Here is a 24,178-nt window from a genome sequence, read left to right as displayed (position 1 = left end):
CTCCTGCTTGCTGCTCCTGGTCCTGAGCCCCCCCTGGAGGACACACTGGGCTAGCGTGGGATGGGTGGGGGAGGGGAGACGGAGGCATGGCTGGGGGCAGGGCTGAGCTGCCTCCATCCTGCCAGCCAAGGCCAACCCTGACAGGTGACAACAAATGCCCCCAGGTGCTGGGTTGTTTGTTAGATGACATTGTAGCTACAGGAACAGATTCACCACAGGCAGCAACAGGAAGGCAGAGAGCAGTAAGCGTGACCCTCACACCTTTAACTCACACTTCGGGGTTCATGAGCCCAGAAATGGGGGGACTGCCGAGAACCAGGGGCATCACAGAGCAGAGATCCCAGAAGGATGACATCAGGCACCTAGCAAAGAGGAGAGGAGGACCTGGGCTCCCCTTATTTGGGGCTCAGCTGTGGAGCCTTTGAGGGTCTAACCCCTGATCATTCAGGGTCTCATCTTACTGATGAGGGTCCGGCACTCAGGAGCATAGTGACTGGTCCTGGTCCCACAGCCACAAGGTTGGGAGACTGCAGGCTGGAGACTCAGCAGCTGAAAACGTGCCCCTTCTGAGACCCACCGCAGTCCCTGTGGACCTCCTCGTCCCCATCGCCGTCTCATCGGGCCATCACAGTGCAGAGTGGCAGCGTCACCTGTGCAGGTTCATGCGGCCCGGAGGCAGCAGGGTGAGGGCAGGGACCGGGACTTGAGAGCTTGCTCTGGGCAGCCTCCCGCACAGCGTGGGAGGTGGGGGTAGAGTGGATTGTGGAGTCAGGGGCCCCCTTTGCCTGCTGTCTTTGTCTCCACCAACAGGATGTACTTTCACTCCCAGCATGCCACAGCCGGGTAAAACGTGCGGTCACCCTGCCTGCACACCCCCAGCCCTCACGGCGGAACTGTCTGTACCCACAGTGTGCCTGGCCTGGGGCTCCTCGGCCATAAAATGAGAGGAGTCTGACCACCTGCTTCACGGCAAAGGTGTGAGAATTAAGTGCGTTAACACTTGCAACGTGCCTGGAACAAGCACCCAATATGCTAGCAATCGCCATTATTGCTGTTGATGAGGGTTTGTGTGTTTTTTAAATCCTCATTTGAGGAAATGTTTTTGTTAATTTTAGAGAGTGGAGGGGGGGAGGCAGAAAAATATCGATGTGAGAGAGACACATCAACCTGTGGCCTCCCATACACGTCCTGACTGGAAATCAAACCCAAAACCTGGGTTTGTCCGTGGTGGGGAATGGAACCCACAACCTCTTGTTGCACAGGACGATCCTCCAACCGCAGGCCACTGGGGGAATTTTGATGGGGAGGAGGTGGTGACGGTATGATCACCAGGCTGGGGCCCATGTGCCCATGTGATAACAACAGGCTCCCTTACAGCCCCTACCCCGCGCCCAGGGCACTGGCCAGTCCCATGCGTGCAGCGCACGAAGGATTGGGGTGGACACAGCTCACCTCGTCCCCTCTGCAGCACACCTGTCTCCTGGGGGAGGGAGAGTCTGCAGATTTGGACTAGAAAGCTCACATTGCACAGCCATGCCGCCTGATGGGGGACCAAGCCAAGGGCCAGCCAGCTTTCCCCAGAAAGGGACAGATGGCCCATCATTTATTTATTTAAAATATATTTTATTGATTTTTCACAGAAAGGAAGGGAGAGGGATAGAGAGCTAGAAACATCGATGAGAGAAATACATTGACCAGCTGCCTCCTGCACACCCCCACCAGGGATATGCCTGCAACCAATGTACATGCCCTTGACCGGAATCAAACCTGTGACCTTTCCGTCCACAGGCCAACACTCTATCCACTGAGCCAAACCAGTTTCGGCCAGATGGCCCATCATTTAGACTGTGGGCCATATGCCATACGGTCCATGCTGCCTTTTCTTTTTTTAAAAATATATAAAAATATATTTTATTTAGTTTTTACAGAGAGGAAGAGAGAGAGATAGAGAGTTAGAAACATCAATGAGAGATAAGCACACCCCCTACTGGTGATGTGCCCTTGACTGGAATTGAACCTGGGACCCTTTAGTCCACAGGCCGACGCTCTATCCACTGAGCCAAACTGGTTTTGGCCATGCTGCATTTTCTTCTTTGATTTTTACAAAAATCCTTTAAGTGTAAAAATCATTCTCCACTCAGGGCCTTATAAAAACAGGCCATGGTTTGGGTCCACAATGAGAGTCTGCCAACCGACCTCTGACCTAAGGAGAGACCCAGAAAAGTGCCAGCAGGTCCCTGGCCTCATGGAAAAAGTTTGCTGTCACCGCTCAAACCCATTTCTTGGCCCCTCTCAGGCTTGGCCTTGTCGAGCCTGACACACTGTCGTGACCGCCTCTGCCCCGGCTCGCTCACTCGGTCGGCGGTGTGGGAAGAGAATGGCAGCAGCTCCCGGGCCTCATGCTCCCTGTGAGGCTGCCACCACCGCTCCCAGACATGGACACAAGGTTTAGAAGGCGCGGCCATTTGCTGCCTCAACATTGTGCTGTTGTCACAATGACCCCTCTCCCTCTTCATCAGCATCAGTGGCAAGCCAGTCAGAACACTGGTCAGAGGGCGCCCCGGTCTCAGCCTCCTAAGGCTCTGCTGAGCTGCCCACCAGCATGCAGGCCCAGCTGCCCCGCTTCCAGCAGGCTTTGAGCTGCAGCTCGGAATCTTGTTCGATGAAAACTTCCAGTTCCCAAAATAGCCCTGGTGGCAGGGCGGTTGCTAGGAAACACTGGCTGGGGTAGGGGAGCTGTGGGCGGCCCTCTCCGGCCCGGTTTCCACTGCCACCCTTTCCCTCTGAGGCCACGGTGGGAGCACGAGGCCAAACCTGTGTCATTTAGAGTAGCCAGAGGGAACATGCCGTGAACACGTCTACACACGCGTGCACATAAACACACACACGGGCACATGGGCACACATGTGTGCAGGCAAGCACCCACACTTGAGCACATACATGCTCACACTGGCCCTGGCATTCCAAACAGACTCGTTGTCCCTGCCCAAGTCCCCGAGGAAAGGACCGCTGAGCACAGCACGGTGGCAGCTCACTCTCACAGCCCATGATGGAATATGAAGCTCCCTGTCATTTAAGAAAATGCCTCGTCGACATGAGCAGGAAGATGGAGGACAGTTACCCAGAACACACATTGTCTGGCGTGGAGACACCTGCGGGCCCCTGCCCTCACTGCCAGCATTTGGGCAGGGCCCGGGGAGGGGCTGGCAGGCTGGCCGGCCCTCACAGCATGTGTCAGAGAAGAGCAGCTACAGCAGTGAAGACAGAAAAAGGGTCACCTCTCCCCCCACACACACAGACGGAGTCCCAGCTCATCTGTTGCACAGCCGCACAGGTCTCCTGCCTGGTTCAGAAGGTCACTGCCGCCCCAGAGCCAGAGCAGAGGGTCAGAGGGTCCGCACACAGGGCGAACAATAGCACTAAACCCACCCCAACCCCATGAGTGGGGAAGGCAAACCGTGTCCTGGACAAGGCTCCAGCGTCAGCTCCCACTGCTGCGCTGGTGATGGCGGTGTGGGCAAACTCCAGGTTGACTTACACCTATGTGTGCACTGTGTGGGGGCATGTGTGCATGGGGGCATGTGTGTGGGGTACATGGGTGGTAGCATGTGCATGTGCGGGGCAGCACATGTGTGTGTCTGTGAGTGCACCCATGTGAGTGCCATGTGTGTGTACCACATGTGTGTCGCGTGTGTGTACTGTATGTCCATGTGCACAATGTGTGCACCATGTGTTTGCACAGTGTGTGCACGTACACCATATGTGCATGTGTGTGCCATATGTGTGCATGTACCATGTGTCCGTGCTCAGCGTGTATGACCACATATGGGTGCCGTTGACTGGGAATCGAACCAGATGCCGAGCACAGCCCACACCTGCTCCAGGCCCCAGTGAAGAGGGGACTCCTCGCCTTCATGTAGCTGAAAAAGTAACAAGAAACATAGCAGCCCTGGCTGGTTTCCTCAGTGGTTACAGCATCGGCCCGACCTGGGTTGCAGATTTGATCCCTGACCCTGGTCTGGGGCAGGGGGCATGTGTGGGAGGCAACCAATTGATGCGGCTCTCTCACACCAATGTTTCTCACTCAGGTGAGGATGCAAAACAAACAAAAAGAAAGAAATGGAGTAGTTCATGAGTTACACAAAATTCAAATTTCCAAACCCACAAACAAGGGTGTCCCAGCTGCTACGCCCTCACTGAGACATATTACTGTCTTTTGCCTTTCTAGGCCGTCAGTAGTTGCCCTCAGGCCCATGGCCCCAGAGCGTACACTCCGCTGTTGGATCCTCTGTGGGAAAGGTCTGCCGGCCGATGGAGCTGGAGGGGGGTGGAGGCCAGGAGCCCCTCCTCCGCAGCAACACCGCCTGGCGGTCACCCTGACACTCTAGCTGCCGCCACAGTCCGCCCCGCCGGGTCTCTGTTCAACCGGCAAACAAAATGGTCACCAGACTCGGTGCTTAGGAGCGGCAAGCTGCCCTCTAGACCTTCTTCCTCCTCATCCCCTCCTTCTGTCCTTCCAGGAGTCAATCCACATGAGTCTTCATTAGCAGTGGTCACGTCTTATAACAGATAAATAGGCCATAACTGTTTTTACTTTCACTTCTCCAAGACCCAAAGGAAGGTTTGTTGGCAACACGTTCAAACGGCCTCGTGTCCCATCCAGACAAAACCAGTCCTGAGTCCTCGCTCACAGGGCCGGGCCTGCAGGCCTGTCAGCACAGCTCTCCTTCACGTGCCAAGTCTGAGTCCTGGCGCCACGTATGTGCCCACGTGGGTTTGCTCTACACACATCCTCAGAACACTTCTGTCTCTGAATCTAAAGAAATGACGACGAGTGGGGAGAGGGGTTTTGATAGGAACCCCCCACGGAGGCCAGGCTCCTTCAGTCAGGACCGAGAGCCCGCCCAGCTTCCGAGAATGAGGTTGGTGAACCCCCTCACTGAGCCCGGGGTGTCAGAGGACCAGAGACCAGGGGCCCCGGTCCAGTGCCTTTTGGTGCCACAGAGAGAGGAAGACTAGGAGCTCGGGAATCTTGCGGAGGAACGGTGCTGTCCATAATGACCCATGTTTCTTAAAGATGCAGACACAAGTGGCCACACAGACTCGACCACGACGAAGACCTCCGGACCAGGGCTAACGGCGTCAGGGCCCTGTGGGGGTGACCCTGGCGGCCGCCTCAGACACCCCATTGCTTACCTGCACGCCGGGGAGGACGCACCGGCCGGGGTGCCATGGGGACCAAACGGATACAGGCCCGCCGCCCAGCGCAGCACAGCGCCATCTGGGTGGCTCAGAAATGCCAGCGGCAGGGTAGGTGGCAGTAAAAATAACTCTCCTGAGTCAAGGATTAAATGTGAATGTGCAGTAACAAAGCCACTGCTGCCATTTCAGGGAGTAGCCACAGCCAAACCCCACGAACTGCTCTGCGGGAAGCCTCCGGCCTCCTGGGGAAGGAGACTGCTCTGAGCTGTGCTAGGGAGGGGCCTCCAAAGCCCTCAGCTCTCAGAGGCTGGGGCTGAGCCTGTGGGCGGGACTCCGGCAATTCCTGCAGCCACGCAGCCCACGGGGTCCAGCAGCCACAGGAGGACGCCAGGCTTCTTCCATTTCCACTCCACCCGACGGGCCTCCGGGCCCAGGAGAGATGCCTTCTGTGCTCCTGGGCTCAGCGCTGCCCACTTACCCTGACTCACTTACCCTGCTCCCCACTTACCCTCCCCCCACTTACCCACTCCCCACCCACCCTGCTCCCCACTGACCTTGCCCCCCACTTACCCTGTCCCCACCCAACCTGCTCCCTATTTATCTTCCCCCACCCGCCCTGCACCCCACTTACCCTGCTCCACCATCTCGAGCAGCCCCTTCTTGATGAGCTCCTCCCGGCCCTGCCGGCCAGCCTTCTTCTCGAGAGCTGCATACACACAAACACCAGGTGAGTCAGGGCAGGGCTCTGGAAGACACGGGGAGGCCCAGGAGGTGGGGTAAGGGGGCCTGGTCCCCCGGACCCCTTGTTTGGGAACCCCAAGCTTTCTCACTGACCAAGCTGCCATGTGTCACACCTGAGCAGCAAGCCTGGATGACACCCTTCTCTTGGCTGGCCCCCACTGCCCACTCTGCCCTCCATCAAATGCTCCTTAATTAACCGGCTAGCACCGCTTCTCTCTGCCCAATGTCCTGGGCACGTTCCTGTTATCGTTAAACACTCCTGGACCTCTCCGCTCACTCAGGCTCACTGAATAACGGTGTCTAGCTCTGGTTCTGGACAAGGAGAATTAGTCAATCAACTTGGTGGGTGGTTAAAAAACTATCATGTAGGGGGGACAGTGAGGAGATGAGGATACATGTCATACCTTAATCCATAAAGAAAATAAATAAATAAACATTAATATCTAGCCCTGTCCGGTTGTTCAATGGTTAGAGCCTCACCTCCAAACACCAAAGGGTCTAGGTTCGACTCTGATCAAGGGCACATACTGTGGCTGCAGGTTCGATCCCAGGTCCTGCTTGGGGCACATGTGGGATACAGCCAATCGATATGTTTCTCTCACATCAATGTTTCTCTTTCTGCCTCTGTCTCTCCCTTTCTCCCTCCCTCCCCCTTCTAGTCTCTCTAAAAATCAATGGGAAAATATGCTTAGGTGAGGACTAACAAAACTAATAATAATAATCATGTAAAAAGTGTAAAAAGGTGAGAAGAGGACCAACTGCTATTATGAGCGATCCCCCACGGACTTTGTCTCTGGCAGCATCTGAGTCCCGGAAGGAAACGGAAACCCCAAAATCGCAGTGGCCATGGCCTGAGCCAAGCACTCGCCAAGGCAAGTCCCACGGCCGGAGCCGATGGCACAAGAACAGCCGCTCACGAATGGCTCCCAGCAGAGCTGAGAGGCACCCGCGAGGGCCTGTGGGTAAGATGCTGTCTCCCTGGGTTTGCTTCTCAAGGCCGACCTTCCCTTCAACCCGGATACGCCGGGGTCCAGGGGCTGGACTGAGCAGGGTGCTAGGCTACTCTCAGCTCCTGGCCCCGTGGGTGCGTCCTCCCTCTGAGCCTGTCCTTCCCTAACGGCCCGTCCCAGCAACAGCACTGGCCACACTGCTTCGGAGCGTGTGCGTTGGGAACACGGAGTCTGTGTATTGGGAACGCGCTGTTGCTGTGTGCTGTATGGCCAGTTCGCTGTGGCCACACGTGCCCCTATCGGTTGTCTGACGGTCACAGTTCCCAGTGTGCCTGCGGGGCAGTGGCACAGCTCCCCAGGTGAGCGGAGGAACAGCCGGAGGTGGGTGGGGGACCTGCGGGTCCTCTAAGGGGAGGGGGGCATGGGGGTGCAGTACCCCCGCCCCTCTATCCCCCCCAACCTCTTCAGGAAGAGTGCAGAGCCGAGGGCCGCCCTTCAAATCTCCAGGGGGCTCTTGGGGACCCCGGGCTCAGCTTTGTCAAAGTGGGTACCTGTGCAGGAAGGTGGGTGCCTGCTCCTCAGGGGAGAGGTCATCCAGGAGAGCTTGACAAGCCAGGGTCTCAGTGCAGCCTGGCCCTGGCTTTTTCACGAGGTCCCAGGTGGCATGTGTGCCCCTAGGGGCTGGTGGTAAGTGGGTCATAGTGCTGACCTGTCCCAGCAGGTGGATGGGCCTGGAAGGCCCCCTGGAGGGGGCGACCCGGCAAGTTAGGCAGCTCCTGGCTTCAGAGGCCAAGGCAGCCTGCCCGTGGGGCTGGGGAGACGCAGGCCACGAAAGGCTCAGCAACAAGGACACCGCCTCGCTCCCGGGGCTCACCGGATGTTGTCTGCTTCAGCTTTTCGTTTTTCTTTTTCCTCCATTTCCAGGGTTTGAAGATCCTGCCCAGCGTGGCCAGCCTGCTGTTCCTCCGGGCGGGGGGCGTGCGAGTCCCTGAGACCAGATATTCGGAGCGCACGGGGGGCGTGGGGTCCATCTCACCTGGAAGACAACACCGAGGGCTCAGGACCACGTGTCCCCGGGACTCTGAGGACCCACTGCGATTCCGCAGAGCCGGCCCTAGAGTGCGTGTTTCATTTCCCCTCTGTGAGCCCCTCCACTGCAGCTCCCCACAGCCCCCGGAAGCCATAACCGGACCCCACCTGCAGCACCGCGATCTGAAGACAGAGCTCTCCACCCTAGGACCTCTGCTCGCATTGTGCCCTCCACCTGTGCTGCTCGCCCTGCCGCTGCTCTGTGCCCTTCAGCTGCTCAGGGGGCTCGGCCACCTCAGGGAGTTTGTCTTCCCCCATCCCAGGTGAGGTCCAGCCCTGGCCCCTGTTCCGAAGTGACCCGCACGGCCACCAAGGAGCCACTGTGAGTTGGCGCCCACCCCACCCACTGGCTCGGCTGCCAGCTCTGCCGCGGCCCTGGGCAGGCCTGGCCGTGCTCCTCGTGGGCAGCGGAGAATAACTAAGACCAGAGTGGACAGAGCAAAGTGGCCGGATTCCTTCCTCAATCAGAAAGCGAGGCCACTGGCACGCTCCGCAGGAAGCAGAGACTGGGCCGAGGAAGCGCACGGCGTTGCTGCCACACAGGAGACTGGTGGCAGCCACAAGCCCGTGGACAGGGTGCGGCTGGGTCATTGTACCTCTTCTGAGACCATGCACACACGTGGGAAGATAAAGCAGACGGTGTGAGCAGACACCTGCTCTGTCTCAGGGACAGTCTGCGGGGTTGGGGGTGGGGGTGGGGGGCTGGGAGAGAGAATGGTGTGGGCTCCCTAAAGGCCGTATGAGAAGGGTATTAAAAAAAAAAAAAAAGAATGAAAAACAAAACATGACTAAGGCAATGTGTCACCCAAGGTGGGAGTCGATAATGGGACACTAGTAAGGATGTGCCAGGCCAACGGGGGCCAGGCCAATGGGTGTGTCTCCTCTCTCTCTCTCTCTCTCTCTCTCTCTCTCTCTCTCTCTCTCTCTCTCTCTCTCAATGGAGCAGGAGTCATGTGTGAGGGGCTGCGGCCACAGCTGGTCCATAGACCAGTCCTGGCCAGGTGGGAGGTATTTTATTTAGACAAACTTGGGAGTCTTATTTCAGAACCTCTCCCTCCAGGCTCAGCAACCAGGAAGGCACCAAAGCAATGGCATTCTCCCCTGGTTTTCCGCTGTAATCCCGAGGCCCTGCACCCAGTAGGAGCCTGGGACATGCAGGTGAGAAATGATAGAGCCAGGGGGACCCAAGGGTGCCAGGCAGGATCCCTCCTCCATCCTTGCCCCAGCTTCTTGCAGGTGTGTAGGATGCAGCCAGTCCTTTCCTGGAGACAGTTTATTCCCTGATACTCCTTCCTGCGCCCACAGGCGCCAGATGGAGCAGAATGGCCAGTGCCACCTGCTCCGGAGCGCCAGCTGTCTGGAGGCAGGCACTTTGGGCATAATCTGCGAAGGCCTGGCCAGGTATCCCCAAGCCGGGGCTCATGTGAAGATGAAGACAAGACCCCAGAGATGACCTGGGAATGATGAAGCATTACCAACCCTCTCTGTATACCTCCTCGCCTGGCCCACCAAGGAAGGGTGGCAGGTACGAGAAACACACGCCTAACAAGGTAAAATGAACATGGGGGGAAACCAGAGAAAGGGGATTTGGACAGGGCCGCAGCAGCCCCTCACCGGCACCATCCCTGTGTTCCTGGCACTTCACCAATGCAGCTCTGAGCTTCCTGGTGGGCAAAGCAGAAGGAGCAGCACGAAGGCTAGACCACAGGTTGGACCACAAATCCCACCCCACTTGCTACCTGCATTGCTGAGACCCTGGGCCAGGTAACCAGATGCAGGAAGGGTGAGGTCAAGTGCTTGAAGGAAGAATGCAGCTATGAGGGGCCTAGGGACCTTCCGCTCCAACAGCCTGACTCGTTCCTGTGCTGGGCGTGCAGCATGCTTAGTCTGGGGGACCCCTCGGGGCCTGCTCTCATCAGGGAGCACAGACCCCTGAGCCCAGGGGCCTGCTCCCCACCTCCCCAGGTGGCTCGGGCTAGGGCCAGGCAGGTGAGGGCTCCTGAACACTGGGACTTGCAACCCAAGAACAGAAAGTTCAGGAGCCAGGCTGTGCAGCTCAGTGCAGGAATTCCGTATAAAAACCGAGAGCAGGATGGCATGAGTGTGTCAACAGCTGTGGGCATGGGGGTCCCAGTGAGTGGAGGTGGGCCTGGGTCCTTCTGGGCATGGAGTGGGCTCTGCACATGTGAAGGTGGGTGTGAATGTGGATGGGTAGGTATGTAGGAGATGGGGGTGTGGGAATGTGTGCAACTGCAGGAGGGCATTTACATATGTGGGTGAGCATGTCCACACCTGGGTGGGTGTGCATGCACCCCTACATGTGTGCCCCCAGAAAGGGTGGGCTGGGCATGCTGCCCCTTCCCTCTGTGGCGGCCTCTGAATCCCTGAGCCTCTCTGGAGTTGCCAGGGAACGCCCTGCCCTTCCCACCTGGGAGGATCCCTGGGGAAGGTGCATTAGCAAGCCTCTGCCCTCTAATTAGCTCAGGTGCTAAGTCCTGGCACCTCTGCTGCCTGTGAAACATTAGCTGTTAATTAATGGAAGTGTTTCCACAGGGGCACGAGGAGGTAAACACACAACCTCTGGGCAGGCAGGCCCTGGGTGCCCAGGTGAAGGATGGGGCAGGCGGGGCCTGCTGACATTGCGCACGGAGCTGAAGGCACAGGCGCCGCTCCCTCCCAGTCCCCTCTCATGCTCAGGGCAGCTGGAGCTCGTCCCCAGTACCCAACCCCACCCATCTCCCCATCGGTGGATCCCATAAACCTGCACGTTCTAGAACAGGCAGCGAGAAACACCAATGCCACAGCCTTGCTCACTGAGCTTACAGCTCATCTTCAAGCCTGGTGCAGGGTCTACTCCCTTATTCATAACATTCCCTTCCATCCTAGCCCTGGCCGCTTGGTATCATCCCAGGGGCAGGGCTTATGCTATTTTTCCATGAGCACAGGCACATTGCTGTGTCCCTGGCATCTTCACCGACGCCCAGCACCCAGGAAGTGCTCCAATAAACACACCTGCTCAGCCTCTGAACCTGGGATGCTAGTGCGGGAGCCAGGGCCAGGCCCTGTCCATCTGAGTCCAAAGTCCACCCTTCATCATGCCAGGCATTTCCACTTTCTTGCCTCCTGACCACTGAGCCAACCCTGACTCCCCTTTCCATGTCCCCGGGATACCCGGCCTTGAAGAGCAGCGGAAGGAGAGAGGTCAGGCACCAATGCCACATGCTGCATGGCTGGCCTCTCAGGAGACAGGCACCGTTTGCATTAGATAATGTTGGAACATGATTTCTGAGTGTTTATTTATTCACTCACCAACTCACTAATCAACACCAGCTGAGGCCCGCTGTGCGCCAGGGCCGCACTGTTTGAATGCAGTCAACACGAGGTTCTGTCTCACCAGGCTGGAAGCTCACCTGCTAATCGAGGGAGCAGGAAGACAACGAACACGGGAACAATGAGGTACCCCTCGAAACAGACATGTTGCCAAAACCGGTTTGGCTCAGTGGTAGAGCGTCGGTCTGCGGACTGAAAGGTCCCAGGTTCGATTCCGGTCAAGGGCATGTACATTGGTTGCGGGCACATCCCCAGTAGGGAGTGTGCAGGAGGCAGCTGGTCGATGTTTCTCTCTCATCGACGTTTCTAGCTCTCTATCCCTCTCTCCTCTACTCTGTAAAAAATCAATATATTTAAAAAAAAAAAAAAAAAAAAAAAAGAAAGAAAGAAACAGACATGCACTACTGAAGCTATAAATGAGAAGCCGGAATAAGGAACAACAGTGTATGGCCTCGGTGTCTTCCCTGAGTCTGTCTCCACCCAGAAGCAGAGGGAAGTGGGGCTGGACCCCTTGCTCTGATGGCTCTCTGACCACAGGGGAACCTGTGCCTGACCACAGGGGAACCAGCAGGAAGAACAGATGGGGATTGCAACTTCAGAGCAAACACTTCTGAGAAGCAGTTCTGAAAACTCTGAGAAGGGGGCATTTGACTTGGGCCTCGCAGGTAGAGTAGGTGTTAAATAAAAGGTGCGGATCCATCAAAGCTGACAGGACATTGGGACTGGAGAATGGGGGGGTAATGCAGGAAAGTGAGAGCTGATGTCCCTAGCCTGAGGTTGAGTAACATTTTCATGCACAAAAGTGATATGCTAACTTTCTATGGTGTTGACTAATGACCAATACACACACAAATAAACATTCACAAAACTAGCATCCATAACTAATAGGAAGGATATAATCTCAAAGAAGGAAAAGTATTTTTTAATTAAACACATATCAATACTTGAGAAAAATAATGAGGCTATGTTGTCCTTCATGTACTAACTTGCTGGCAGGGTCTGTGCACTTGAATCTGAGAACTCTTAGGCCGAGCTCCTGGCTGCTGGAATGGAGGGGATGGAGCGAGGCTACGGCCTGGCCATGAGGAACTGTGTGTGGCCATGACCAAAGCCCTGAGGGTGCAGGAATCACTGGGGAACCTGCTGTGAGATCAGCATTGCGGGAAGGCCTCATAGAATGTTGGGGCGATGGGCAGATTGCAGGGGAACAAGACGGAAGGCAGGGAGGCTGGTTGAGAGGGAACAGGCAGGTGAGGGCAGGGGACCAGTGGAGAAAGGAGGAAGGGAACCAGAGATGTCACCAAAGATGGGTCCTCCTCAGAATAGGGAGAGGGATCAAGGGGAGATATAGATGCCCATGGAAGATCGGGAAGACCAAGTTTTGTTTTGCTGCCACCATCATGGTCTGTGCGTGTGACCAGCTGTGCTCTGAGCCCCTAGCATGGATGAGCTTGTCTTGTTCCCACCCAGACCCTAGAGGACAGGTGACTGTTTTCATTGCCTACATTGCAAAGGCAAAAATGGAGGCAAAGAGAATTGAAATCATTTTCCCAGGTCACAGGGCCAAAGCCCTTGTCCAAAGCCCTGGTTAGAGCACAGGGAACAGATACTGTTATCAGGGACACAGCATGAGGGAGGACAAGCAGGGAGGGCAGAGGTCATTATAGTTGCAACTGTGGTAAAGTCAGGGCATTTAGGGTCCAAAAGACCAGTGGCATGTGTCCCAGCTGCAAGACACAGCTTGATGGCGTCTACAAAGCAAGTGCTGGGCGTTCTAACCACCCCACCGCCCGGACGGGTTGGTCTGGACCTCCCAAGCCACATCTTCACACAGATCTGGTCTCCCAGATGCATAAGCACCCCTGCAGGCCTGGTCCATTCCTCCTGGAAGATTTTTGCGTAACAACGAGAGAGGGGATACTTGGGAGCACTGATCAATATGAACAGAACTAGGGCTCCACGTGAGCACGTCCAGACAGGAGCACTGGCGGAACTGAACTGGGCGGGAGGGGCATGCAGGGAAGGCGGAGGCAGCAACAAGGGCTAATTCATTCAAAGGGGACAACTCCTGGAGGAGGGGCCTGCGTTCTCAGGGCTTCTGTTGATGTCCTGGGTTGAGATAACATCCATCAGAACTCGAGGTCAATGCTAGCCCACGTCAGCAGCACGGTTACCGCGTGGGAGCCAAGGACCATGACCGGGCAGCACCTCTCCCTCCTTCTCTGACACCCAGCACAGTGCTGGCACTTGGAGTGGAGAATGAAGGAGTGAGTGAGTGAATGAAGGAGTGAGTGAATGAGAGAGACTCATTCTGAGCTATGAAAACTGAAACAAAATCGAAACGCACGTCTGTGGTTATCAACAACCACCTGGGCTCACCTCTGTGCCCCTCAACGCGGAATAATTGCCATTCCTAAGCAGCCACCGGGCCTCCAGCTGGCTGTCACCTCTCCTGGCAGCCCCCTACACTGCCCCTAACACCATGGCATCCCTCTCCCTTGCTCATCACTGGAGATGCTAAAAAACATAAGGAGAAAGCAAGGCCCTGAAGTATGATGAGTCGGATCCTGCCTGACGTAGGAGATGGGATTTTTAAATTTCCCGGGGGTGGCTGAGGAATTCTTCTGTGAGTTCAAGCAGACAACCCCAGGGGGCGGGGCTGACCTTTTCAGCTCCATTTCACAGTCAGGAAGTGAGGACGGAGCCACATGGCTCTTAAGTGCTGGGTCTGGGACAGGCATCCAGGCTCACTGATCTAATGTCCACCAACTGGGCATGGCACCGGTGTTTCTCAAAGTGTGTTCCATGGAACCCTAGCATGGGAGATGCTTTGTGGGTGGAAACACTGTCTACACTCAAAGCCTTCCCTGAAGAGTCTCACCGCATAGTATCAGAGGAAAGGCTCTGAGAAGTCCTGCAGTAAGCACTCCTATTCATCCATTGAACCAGTTTTTTCTAAACAGATGGGCCAAGCAACCCTATTCACACCTTGATGCCCAGATAGCAATAACCACGGGAAAGCTATCAGACAGAGCTGGCACAATAGACCTGAGGAACCCACTCCTGCTGAGTAGTGTTAATGACAACGTAGTTTGGGAATATGCAAGATCCTCCCCGATATCTCTGTTTCAAAGATAACAGGATTCTCTAAGATGGTAGCAGAGGTTGGGCCTCAAATTTTCCCAAGTCTCTAAGCTTCTTCCAGCTGTCTGAGCAGCTCCTCCCCTTCCCTCCCCCCCCCTCTTCCCCCAGCAAGGATACAGAAATTGGGACCAGATAACTGGGCACTCTTTGTGCCTGGGACACCAGTGGAAAAATCAAGACATGATTAAAGTGATTAACGTGTCTTCTTCTCACTCACATGTCCGATGGAAAAAACAGTGCATCTCACTAAAGGCCCATCTGCTTAGTATCAACCCCATGATTCTGCCAATGGGCCCGGGCCTGCCAGACATATGGCCAGTTCTCCAAGTGAAAGCCAGCTTAGCTCCGTAAATAAGGCGGTTCTGAGACACAGTCCACAGAGCTTCGAACCAGGGGTTACATGTGAAGAGGTAAGGTCCGGGAAGTGGGGGCACACCTGGGAAAGCTGCCTCCTCATTGCATCATCCCAGCCCTCTGTTGCTATGGGGCCTAGTAGGACGCCAGGTATTTGCACGCACACAAATTCTTATACAAATGCTTTTGGGCCCTAGCTGATTTGGCTCAGTGGATAGAGTGTCGGCTTGCAGACCAAAGGTCCCGGGTTCAATTCTAGTTAAGGGCACGTACCTTGATTGCAGGTTCCTCACTGGCCTGGACCCTGGTTGGGCCCATGCAGGAGGCAACCAATTGATATGTTTCTCTCACATTGATGCTTCTTTCTGTCTTTCCCTCTCTCTTTCAGTCTCCCTAAAAATCAATGGGAAAATATCCTTGGGTGAGGATTAAAACACACACACACACACACACACACACACACACACACACACACAAATGTTTTGGGGAGATGCCCAAGACTCTGCAAAGACTTAAAAACTGCTTTGACAGACATCCCCCTAAAGACTGCGTTTGACAGAAGAGACAAATGAGTGTTTCGGGGAGCAGATTAGCAAAAAGGTGCCAGTTTAGACAAATAATATTGTCTGACTTCAATGCCCGAGTCCCAACACTGACTCTCTTTTTTTTAATTTTTAAAAATGTTTTTATTGATTTTAGAGAGAGAGGAAGGGAAAGGGAAAGAGAGAGAAAAGCATTGATGTGAGAGAGAAGCACTGATTGGCTGCCTCCTGCACTCCGTGCATGTGCCCTGAGCAGGTGACCTTTTGGTTCATGAGATGACCTCCAACCAACGGACCCACACGGGCCAGGGCCCACCCCTGATTTTCGAAAGCTCAGGTGTGAGATGAGGTTCTTCTAGCACCATGGTTTGCAAACAGCGGCTCTCAAGCCACATGTGGCTCTTTGGCCCATGAAGTATGGCTCTTCCACAAAATACCACGACCTGGGCAAGTCTATTTTGAAGAAGTGGCATTAGAAGAAGTTTAAGTTTAAAAAATTTGGCTCTCAAAAGAAATCTCAATTGTTGTACTGTTTATATTTGGTTCTGTTGACTAATGAGTTTGCCTACCATTGTTCCAGCACATCAGTCAAACCTTAAAGACAGACAAGTGTTACTTTTTTAGAAATATGCACACTTTAGCAATTTTTTTTTTTTTTCGAGGAATTGAACACATTTTAAATGCTGGGAAGATTCTGTGCCAAACAATTTTGTTTTGAAACATGTTCTGCACTCGGTTAGCTGAGGTCGGAAACAGGCACGTGCTTTCTGGGAAGGGACAGAGAGTAAACATCTTGTACTCCACGGGCCCCACGTTGTTGCGACGCTCCCACTCGGCTGCCGCAGGGTGAACGCAGCTGCCAATGCTGTGCCAGTTCCGAGGCGGGGCTGCACTTCCTCGCAACAGTTTTATAGAAACCAACGGCAGGCAGGTTTGGTCTACCGGGCCCTCACTTGCCAACTCCTGCCTTCAATGGTCCCTCTGGCAATGTCTTCAGGGAGACAGTTCCAGTGGGCACTCTAAGAAGGGAGAGGGAGAGAAGGAATAGTTTCTGATCCTGATCCCTTTCCCTGCCCCCCACATTAACGTGGGGCCCAGGCCAGCCTCAGTCTCCCCCACAAACTGCAGCAGCCTGCTTCCTTGGTTTCCCCACGCCTCGATTCCTGCCTCACGAGGCAAATAGGGTCTGACACCACTCCCACACTTAATGCCACGGTGACGTTCACGATGAAACACCAAACCCAACTGTGACCCCAGCCTCCTGGCCACTGCTTCCTGAGTTTGTCTCACACCATGCCCTCCCCGCTTTGCTCCAGTTGTAGCTCTTTCTTGTCTGCTCCGACTCATCAAGTTCCTCACACCACAGGGCTGCCTCCCATGCCAATCCCTCTGAGGCAACACTTTTCCTCGACGAACTCCTATTCATCCCCGTGGTTTCATCCTCCATACCCATCTGTTAGGTCAGTAGTTGGCAAACTGTGGCTCGCAAGCCTCGGCTCACCACTCTGTTGACTAATGAGTTTGCCAACTACTGTGTTAGGTTTGCTGCTATTTTTTTCTTCAGTAGTCTTCAGTGCAATTTATAATTAGCTGTTTTTTAAAAATAAATCTTTATTGTTCAAATTATTACATTTGTTCCTCTTTTACACCCCATAGCGCCCCTCTCGCTGATCCCTCCCTCCCCCCACTGTCCTCATCTATAGGTGTATGATTTTTGTTCAGTCTCTTCCCGCACCTCCCCCCTCACACTGTTCCCCTCCCTGAGAATTGTCAGTTCACTCCCTTTCTATGTCCCTGATTCTATTATATTCACCAGTTTATTCTGTTCATCAGATTTTTTATTCACTTGATTTTTAGATTCACTTGTTGATAGATATGTATTTGTTGTTCATAATTTTATCTTTACCTTTTTCTTCTTCTTCCACTTAAAGAATACCTTTCAGCATTTCATATAATACTAGTTTGGTGGTGATGAACTCCTTTAGATTCTTATCTGTGAAGTTCTTTATCTGACCTTCAATTCTAAATGATAGCTTTGCTGGGTAGAGTAATCTTGCTTGGGAGTTCTTGCTATTCATCACTTTTCTTGCCACTCTTTTCTGGCCTGTATAGTTTCATTGAGAAATCAGTTGACAGTCGTATGGGTACTCCCTTGTAGGTAACTGTTTTTCTCTTGCTGCTTTTAATATTTTCTCTTTATCTTTTGCTCTTGGCATTTTAATTATGATGTGTCTTGGTGTGGTCCTCTTTGGATTCCTTTTGTTTGGGGTTCTGTGTGCTTTCTGGACTTGTAAGTCTATTTCTTTTGCCAGTGGGGGAAGCTTTCTGTCATTATTTCTTCAAATTCGTTTTCAGTATCTTGCTCTCTCTCTTCTTCTGACACCCCCATAATTCTGATGTCTGTACACTTGAAGTTGTTCCAGAGGCTCCTTACACTATCTTCAAATTTTTGGATTCTTTTTTCTTTTTGCTTTTCCAGTTGAGTGTTTTTGCTTCTTCATATTTTAAATCTTTGACTTGATTCTTGCTATCCTCTAGTCTGCTGTTGGATCTCTGTATATTATTCTTTATTTCAGTCAGTTATGTTTAATTTCTAGTTGGTCCTTTTTCATATTCTCAAGGGTCTCACTAAATTTATCGGTGGTTTCTAGATAATTCTTGAAAAACCTTATAACCATGGTTTTGAACTCAATATCCAGTATTTTGCTTTCTTCCATTTCTGTCATTTGTGACCTGTTTCTTTGTCTCCACATTTTGGCTGCTTCCCTGAGTTGATAGAGTGGCTTTGTGTGCTAGTTGTTCTATAGGGCCCAGTGCCTCAACCTCCCCAATTACCTGGGGCGGACACTCTTAGTGCACCCCTTTATGGGCTTTTTGCACAGTCTTGCTGTAGGTAAGTCTTGATTGTTGTTGGTATCACTGGGAGGAATTGACCTCCAGGCCAATTGGCTGTGAGGGTCAGCTGTGTCTGTGATGGGAGAACTTCTGTGCTGGAGACACCCTTATGGGACAAGACTAGCTTCAGTGGGGCTTTGGTGTTCACTGAGTCTGCCCCCTGAGTATGTCCCTTATGGATCTGAAGAGGTGTAATCTAGATGGTCCCACTCAGATGGTACAATGGCTCTTGGATCTCAAGGAGGTGCAAATTTAGCCTGTGCCTGTGGCCACCCAGCAGGAGCTATGGAGAAATCTGCAGATTCCTTTTCTTTGTTTGGCTTTTGGAGGTGCCTAGATGAGGCCCAGCTGTGAAGCAATGCAAGCCACTGTGGGGCTTGGGCTTTCTTTTGGATGTTGTGGGTCTCTCTGTCTCAGCTACAGTTTGTTATGTAATTTTAGATTGCAAAAGGCCAGGCCATTCGTATGCAAAAGCCTCTGCGCACAGCTTGAGTAGGGTGGGGGTCTTAGGGAATCAATAGGACAGAGCAAACAGCTATGGCTGATCCTCAGCCCTGACCTAAGAGGCTCCTGAGTCTCAGTGTCCCTCCGTAATTGCTGTAAGCACCTCTGAGAGAAAACCACCCTCGAGTTCTGCCCAATGCCAGACAGTTCAGTTTCTCCCCAGTATGAGTCTGGATCCCTAGAGTCTCGCCCGGAACTGAAGTTCAGAGCAGTCAGGAGCCTGTGTCTCCCTCCAGATTAAAAAAGACAACCGTGTCCTCAGTTGCCAGCCTTTTCTCATGTGCCTCCATACCTCTGCACTTTACTTCCGCACCTCCTCTGAGTTTCAGGGTGCTTTCCTCTTTCCTTCTAGTTGTAGAATTTCCACTCTGCCAGCTTTCCTGTGGTTCTGGATGATGTCCATTTTGTCTTTTAGTTGCAGTTTTGAAGTGATTGTGTGAAGCAGCGGTTTAGATGTTTACCTATGCCGCCATCTTGGTTTCTCCTATAATTAGCTGTTGATGTGTGTGTTCATTAGTTTAATGTTCCTCTTAGCAATCTAACCAAGAAAACAGAGACCACATGCATCCTGTGTAACTCGCTGCCCAGGCACTAAAACAGAATCCAGGGAGGCCCTGCAAGACATCAGCCAGCATTTGAGAATCCAAAGGAAAGGCACTGCTCACGTTCCCAGCTTCTAAGCATAGGGAGCTGGTCCAGGCACATCGAGGACGAATGATCCCACTAGAACAAGGCAGGTGTCCAGGACTTACTGCACCGGCTCCTTCCTGATTGGGTGAGTCTCTGCCACCCTACACTCTGCCTGGCTCCGCTCGTTCTGGCACTGAGAAGTTGATTTGTGGCTGCTGTTGGAGAGTTCCCACCACAGAGTGGAGAGTATTGGGCTCCAATGCCTGCAGGTGGCTATGCTTCCGTCACATTCATGGCCACCTGCCTCACCGTGGGCCCTGGCTGGACCCTGGCTCGGCTGGCGATTTTCATGGAAGTGAAGAGTGAGATGGATACAACCCAACAAGCCACAAGTCCACAGTACACGCTTTCTGGGAAGTCACATGGTGACAGGCTAGCCTGGGAACCTGCCCTGCAGACGGAGCCTGTCTGCTCAGGATGTCCCGAAGCTCCCGCTGTTGTGGCAGCTCCCTCTGCAGCAGCCAGCCTGGCGCCTCCCTTCACCCCAGCCTGCCCTCTGCAGAACTGGGCGCCTGGGGTCCAGGGGAAGCAGTCGGTGAGAGAACACACACCAGGACTGTGACTCACGCAGATTTGGACGAGCCAGGAAAACAAAGGTTCACTCCGTGTGCAAACTTTGAACAAGCCTTAAATCAGACATTTGGTAAAGATGGCCTATTTCACAGCATTCTGGCTGTGGGAATCGTAAATGTACTCCCGTGACCACCAGCAGACTGTAGCTGACTCTTCAACTCTGCCTTGTGTCAGAGCACATCAGAAATTGTGCAGATTTTGAATGAGATGGCAGCCTGCTCCTCCAGGCGTGTCTCGGGGGGTGAGCAGAACATTGTAGCAGGCTCAGAGCTGAGCCAATGACCGACATCACACAGGCCACGCCCAGCCCCCTGGCCTCTGGGTGGGGCCAACTCTGAGGAGCAGCTGCCCTTGGCACCCCCTCGCCTTGGCCCCAGCCCCTTCCCTGTGTGGTTTTCCCTGTCTATCACCAGTGTCTCCTGGGAGCACTTTCCCTCTAACCCTTGGTCTGGAGTCACCTTGCAGAGCCCCAAACTAACACAGTCATCTACTTTGTGCTGGGGGCTGGAGTGGTGCTGATGAGCACAACTAGACGTGGTGCTTACCTCATGGAGCTCATGGCCCCCCTGGGCTCACGGCCCCCCTGGGCTCACGGCCCACTTGGGCTCTCAGACATCAATCAGTGAATCAAATGCACAGGTGCACGTGGCAGCCAGGTAAGTGTTTGCGACCAGGAGAGAGCATGTAATGGGATCTGGATGAATTTCCTACAGGAGGTGACTCAAGCTCAGTGAGAAGATTGAGCAGCGCTGAGCACTTTTTATTGCGAAGAAAAAGCGCAAATCCTTTGGGAAGGGGCTCCCTCACACCTCTCTCCAAGGAGCTTCACTGCCCATTCGTCTTGCCTGCTTCTCCTCAGGCGCCGCGTGCTAAAGAGCCTAGTGCAGTCCAGAAAGGCTCCCCTTGGACAGGAGCCTCTCACCAGGCAAAGGAGGGTTTACAGGTCCTCTGCTCACCCACCCAAGTTGCCCAGCCCAGAGCATGACAAAGCACACACCTGTCCACCTGCTTCAGAGGCTGTGGCCCAAATGACCCTTCTTCCCCACTGAGATGTCTCTTTAAATGTCATGACTCTCCAACTCCCTTTATAAACATAACGTGTCAGAAGGTTCTTAATCCCAGTTCCCAGCCCCAGGCAATCCCCTGTGGTGGTTTAATGCATTGTTAGAAGTGAGTCCGTGGGGACTGCTTGGATCTGGCCTCAGCCATCATCCCTCCGGGCCCATTAAGTAATGAGGTTACGCCCAGACCGCTGTAGGGAGCACCACGGGGAGCAGGAGGGTGCTGCTGGGAGCCTCGGACCCCTGAGGCGGCCCTGCTCATGGGGACAGGAAGTGAGGTGGGTGCTCTTGTGGGCACCAGTTTTTTGACTCAACATGCAGCTGCTCAGAGCAGTGTGACCAGGTATGCAGAGATGTTTCGGACAATCATGAGAGTGTGTGGGACCCGGATCTCTCAGGAGCTGGGCTGGCACTGATCCCACACAGAGCCATGGCCCGGCCGGGTCCCTGCACTTGTTTCTGGAAGAACTCCATCCATCAGGGGCAGAATCCCACCCAAACCCAGTGCTCAGCGATGAGCAGGCTGTGGGCTGGCTCTGCACAGGGTGGCACTGCCCCGAGGGTTCCATGGGCCAGAACGGACTGGCTGTGAACCAAGTCCCCACTCGCAGCCGAAATGTGGCAATCCCCTCCACTTCCCTCCCCGTGCCACAGCCTCCTGACGTCTATAAAACAGGATGGCGTTGGCACCGCCTGGGAATGGCCATGTCAGGACCGAGGGCCTGCAGGCTCATGGACACTCCCTGCGGTGTCTGGCCATGGCGCTGCTCAGCCAGCTCAGCTGCCGTCCCCTCATCAGCATCCCCGAGTCCCAGCTGGCTCCCTGCATTGCTGTCACTGACCACAGTTCGCCTCTCAGTGAATATCAGCCCATGAGTGAAGATGTGACGCAGGCCCTGGGCAAAGTTGCAGTTTGCAAGGGAATCACAAAAAGCAAGCGCTTTGAACAAGTCTTTGATTTTCAACAGAACGGGTTTTCCCTTCCTACATCAAAACACAAAGAGGAATGAAAACCACCAGGGTTTCCTGGGAGACCCTGTAAGGTCTGAGTGGGATGCTGCCAGGAGGGAGGCCCAGGGCAGATTCTTAAGCTTCTTGTAGAGTCAGTCCCAGTCAAAGACCTGGAAAGAAATCCACAGCCAAGATATTCGCAGAGACCGTGTCCTGATATCAACGGAGATGCAGGGAAGCGTGTGTAGCTCAGGCTCCTGCGGAAGGGCCCTGGTGGGAGGGCTGGGCTGCGCAGGAGCCGGGCTGGGACCCAGCACAGTGGGGATTGGAGTGCGGCCCATCGAGTGGATGCATCCGCTGGGTGTCCCGGAGGGCCCAGCCAGAGATAGCACTGCAGGACACACCACGGTGCCCAGCCCAGTGAGCAGAGGGGATGCAAAGAAGAGACAGAGGACATGGCCTCCATCTGTGTGAGCTGGCTGGGCTTCCCCCAGGAAACGGGTGTCCTGATGCTGGCCTCCTGTGGAGGCTGTGCTGCCCTTCAGCATGCCGGGGAGACCTGGAGACTAAGGGGATTTGGAGAAACACAGCCCGCTGCTGTCTCGGGGTTGCAGTCCCACAGATGCACAGAAAAGGCCCGGGCCTCCTCACAGGGGACACAGCGGGCTCTACCTCACACCAGGCAGGAGCACGGTCAGGCCCCATCCTCCGGGCTCTCAGGGCTCCCCTGTGAGCAGGTCACCTTCTCTAGGGCCCCCGTGACCAGGTCACCTTTCCTGGGGCTCTCAGGGGATCCCGCTGTGACCGGCCAGCTCATGCAAACCATTAGCGTTTGCAGATGCTCAGCTCCCACCCTGAAGTCAGCTCGCATGTGTGACTTGCCCATGTTCACACTGGTCATGCCAATGATGACACGGGGGGGGGGGTGGTGGGGAGAGAAGCCAGCCACAAAGTCCCCAAAGTCTGTTTGGAGCTCCCCAAACCAAGGCTGAGTTGGGAGGACTCATTTGATCCAACCATTTCCCAGGGGGGAGGATGCTGTGTTCTTCGGGCTAAGAGCACAAAATCCAGCTAAACCCCAGAGCCTGGCACCTTGGTTCACTCAGGAAGAAAGTAAAGGAGAAAACCCCTTTAAAGAGAAGTTGCAAATAAGGAAAAACGACTTGCACCCCAGTGTGCCACCTGTTGCCCCAGCCCCTGGGGGCCCATTCTTAATGTATTCCTCTGGCATTCCCGAGGGCTGAACACTCATCTATTAAAAACCTCATTAACGACACACTCAGCACATTAAATTTTCACGAGATCTAATGGGCGCTCATCTGGATGAGGAGTGGCGCTCTCGAGCGGAGGTGGGGGTGGGATCGGGGGGGGGGGGGGCTTGTCACCAGGCTCTCTGGTGAGGACAGGAGGCCACACAGGCCAGTCACGGTGGCTTCACGAACAGCTGCTCAGGGCATGGGACAGACTGTGGCTAAAGACCGTGGCTTCCTTTGGAACACAGAGCTGTACCAGGGGCTGATTTCCTCAAGGTTTAACTGATGTGCTGTCTCAGACCAGACCATCCGAAACTGCCAATGTGTGGCTGTCACTGACTTCCAAGTATCCGTTCCTACAGAGGCCCCCGCTGTGGGTTGAAACTAGGTCTCACTGTATGAGGAAAGATACAAAGATGGAATAGGGCTGGACCGTTTGGGGGAGACTTTCTCCTACATCCTCACCCCACACTGAGTCTGTGCATGCCGTCATGCTACTCCACCGTCCCTGCCTTCCACCCAGGCGCGGCACCTTGCAGATGGCCCAGCTGGTGGAGGCACTGGCCCTGGGGCTCGGGACCAGCTGGCGCTCGGCCACCGCCACAGCGTCCTGACCCCCGCCCGACGGGACCAGATGGACGCGCTGGGCATGGGAAGCATTCTGATCCCGCATCCAAGACGAGGCAGCGCACCACGCTCTTTTCTCGGGAACAGAGCCAAGCGCTGGGGAAACGCCGTGCAGATAACCCAGTGCCTCGGGAAGGAGAATCGGAAATTCGAGGGTCTGCAAGGGGGTCAGAGTCTCCGACCACAAGAGCCACATGCGAACAGGACAAAAAGATGAGTCGCTATACAGATCCCGGACGGTGAGCCGTAGGCAGTGACTGGCTGGAGCTGGG

At 54.3% G+C, this 24,178-nt stretch overlaps 1 protein-coding gene across 2 annotated transcripts in view; it reads right to left on the bottom strand.

Annotated features, from left to right (window-relative positions):
- PHACTR3 (phosphatase and actin regulator 3) overlaps nt 1-24,178 on the bottom strand; it is a 151,818-nt gene that overhangs the window by 43,489 nt on the left and 84,151 nt on the right. For both annotated transcript variants that reach the window (XM_036420035.2, XM_045574997.1), the window contains 2 exons: nt 7,768-7,929; nt 5,834-5,908 (listed from right to left, as the gene is read on the bottom strand). In XM_036420035.2, the coding sequence (XP_036275928.1) occupies nt 5,834-5,908; nt 7,768-7,929 (237 nt within the window). Of the gene's footprint in view, nt 1-5,833; nt 5,909-7,767; nt 7,930-24,178 lie in introns of those variants that run through there.

This window comes from Pipistrellus kuhlii, unplaced genomic scaffold (genome assembly GCF_014108245.1).
Source record: "Pipistrellus kuhlii isolate mPipKuh1 unplaced genomic scaffold, mPipKuh1.p scaffold_m20_p_60, whole genome shotgun sequence".
Lineage (NCBI taxonomy): Eukaryota > Metazoa > Chordata > Mammalia > Chiroptera > Vespertilionidae > Pipistrellus > Pipistrellus kuhlii.
Note: the sequence above shows the minus strand (reverse complement) of the source record. Positions and strands in the feature narration are given on the sequence as shown.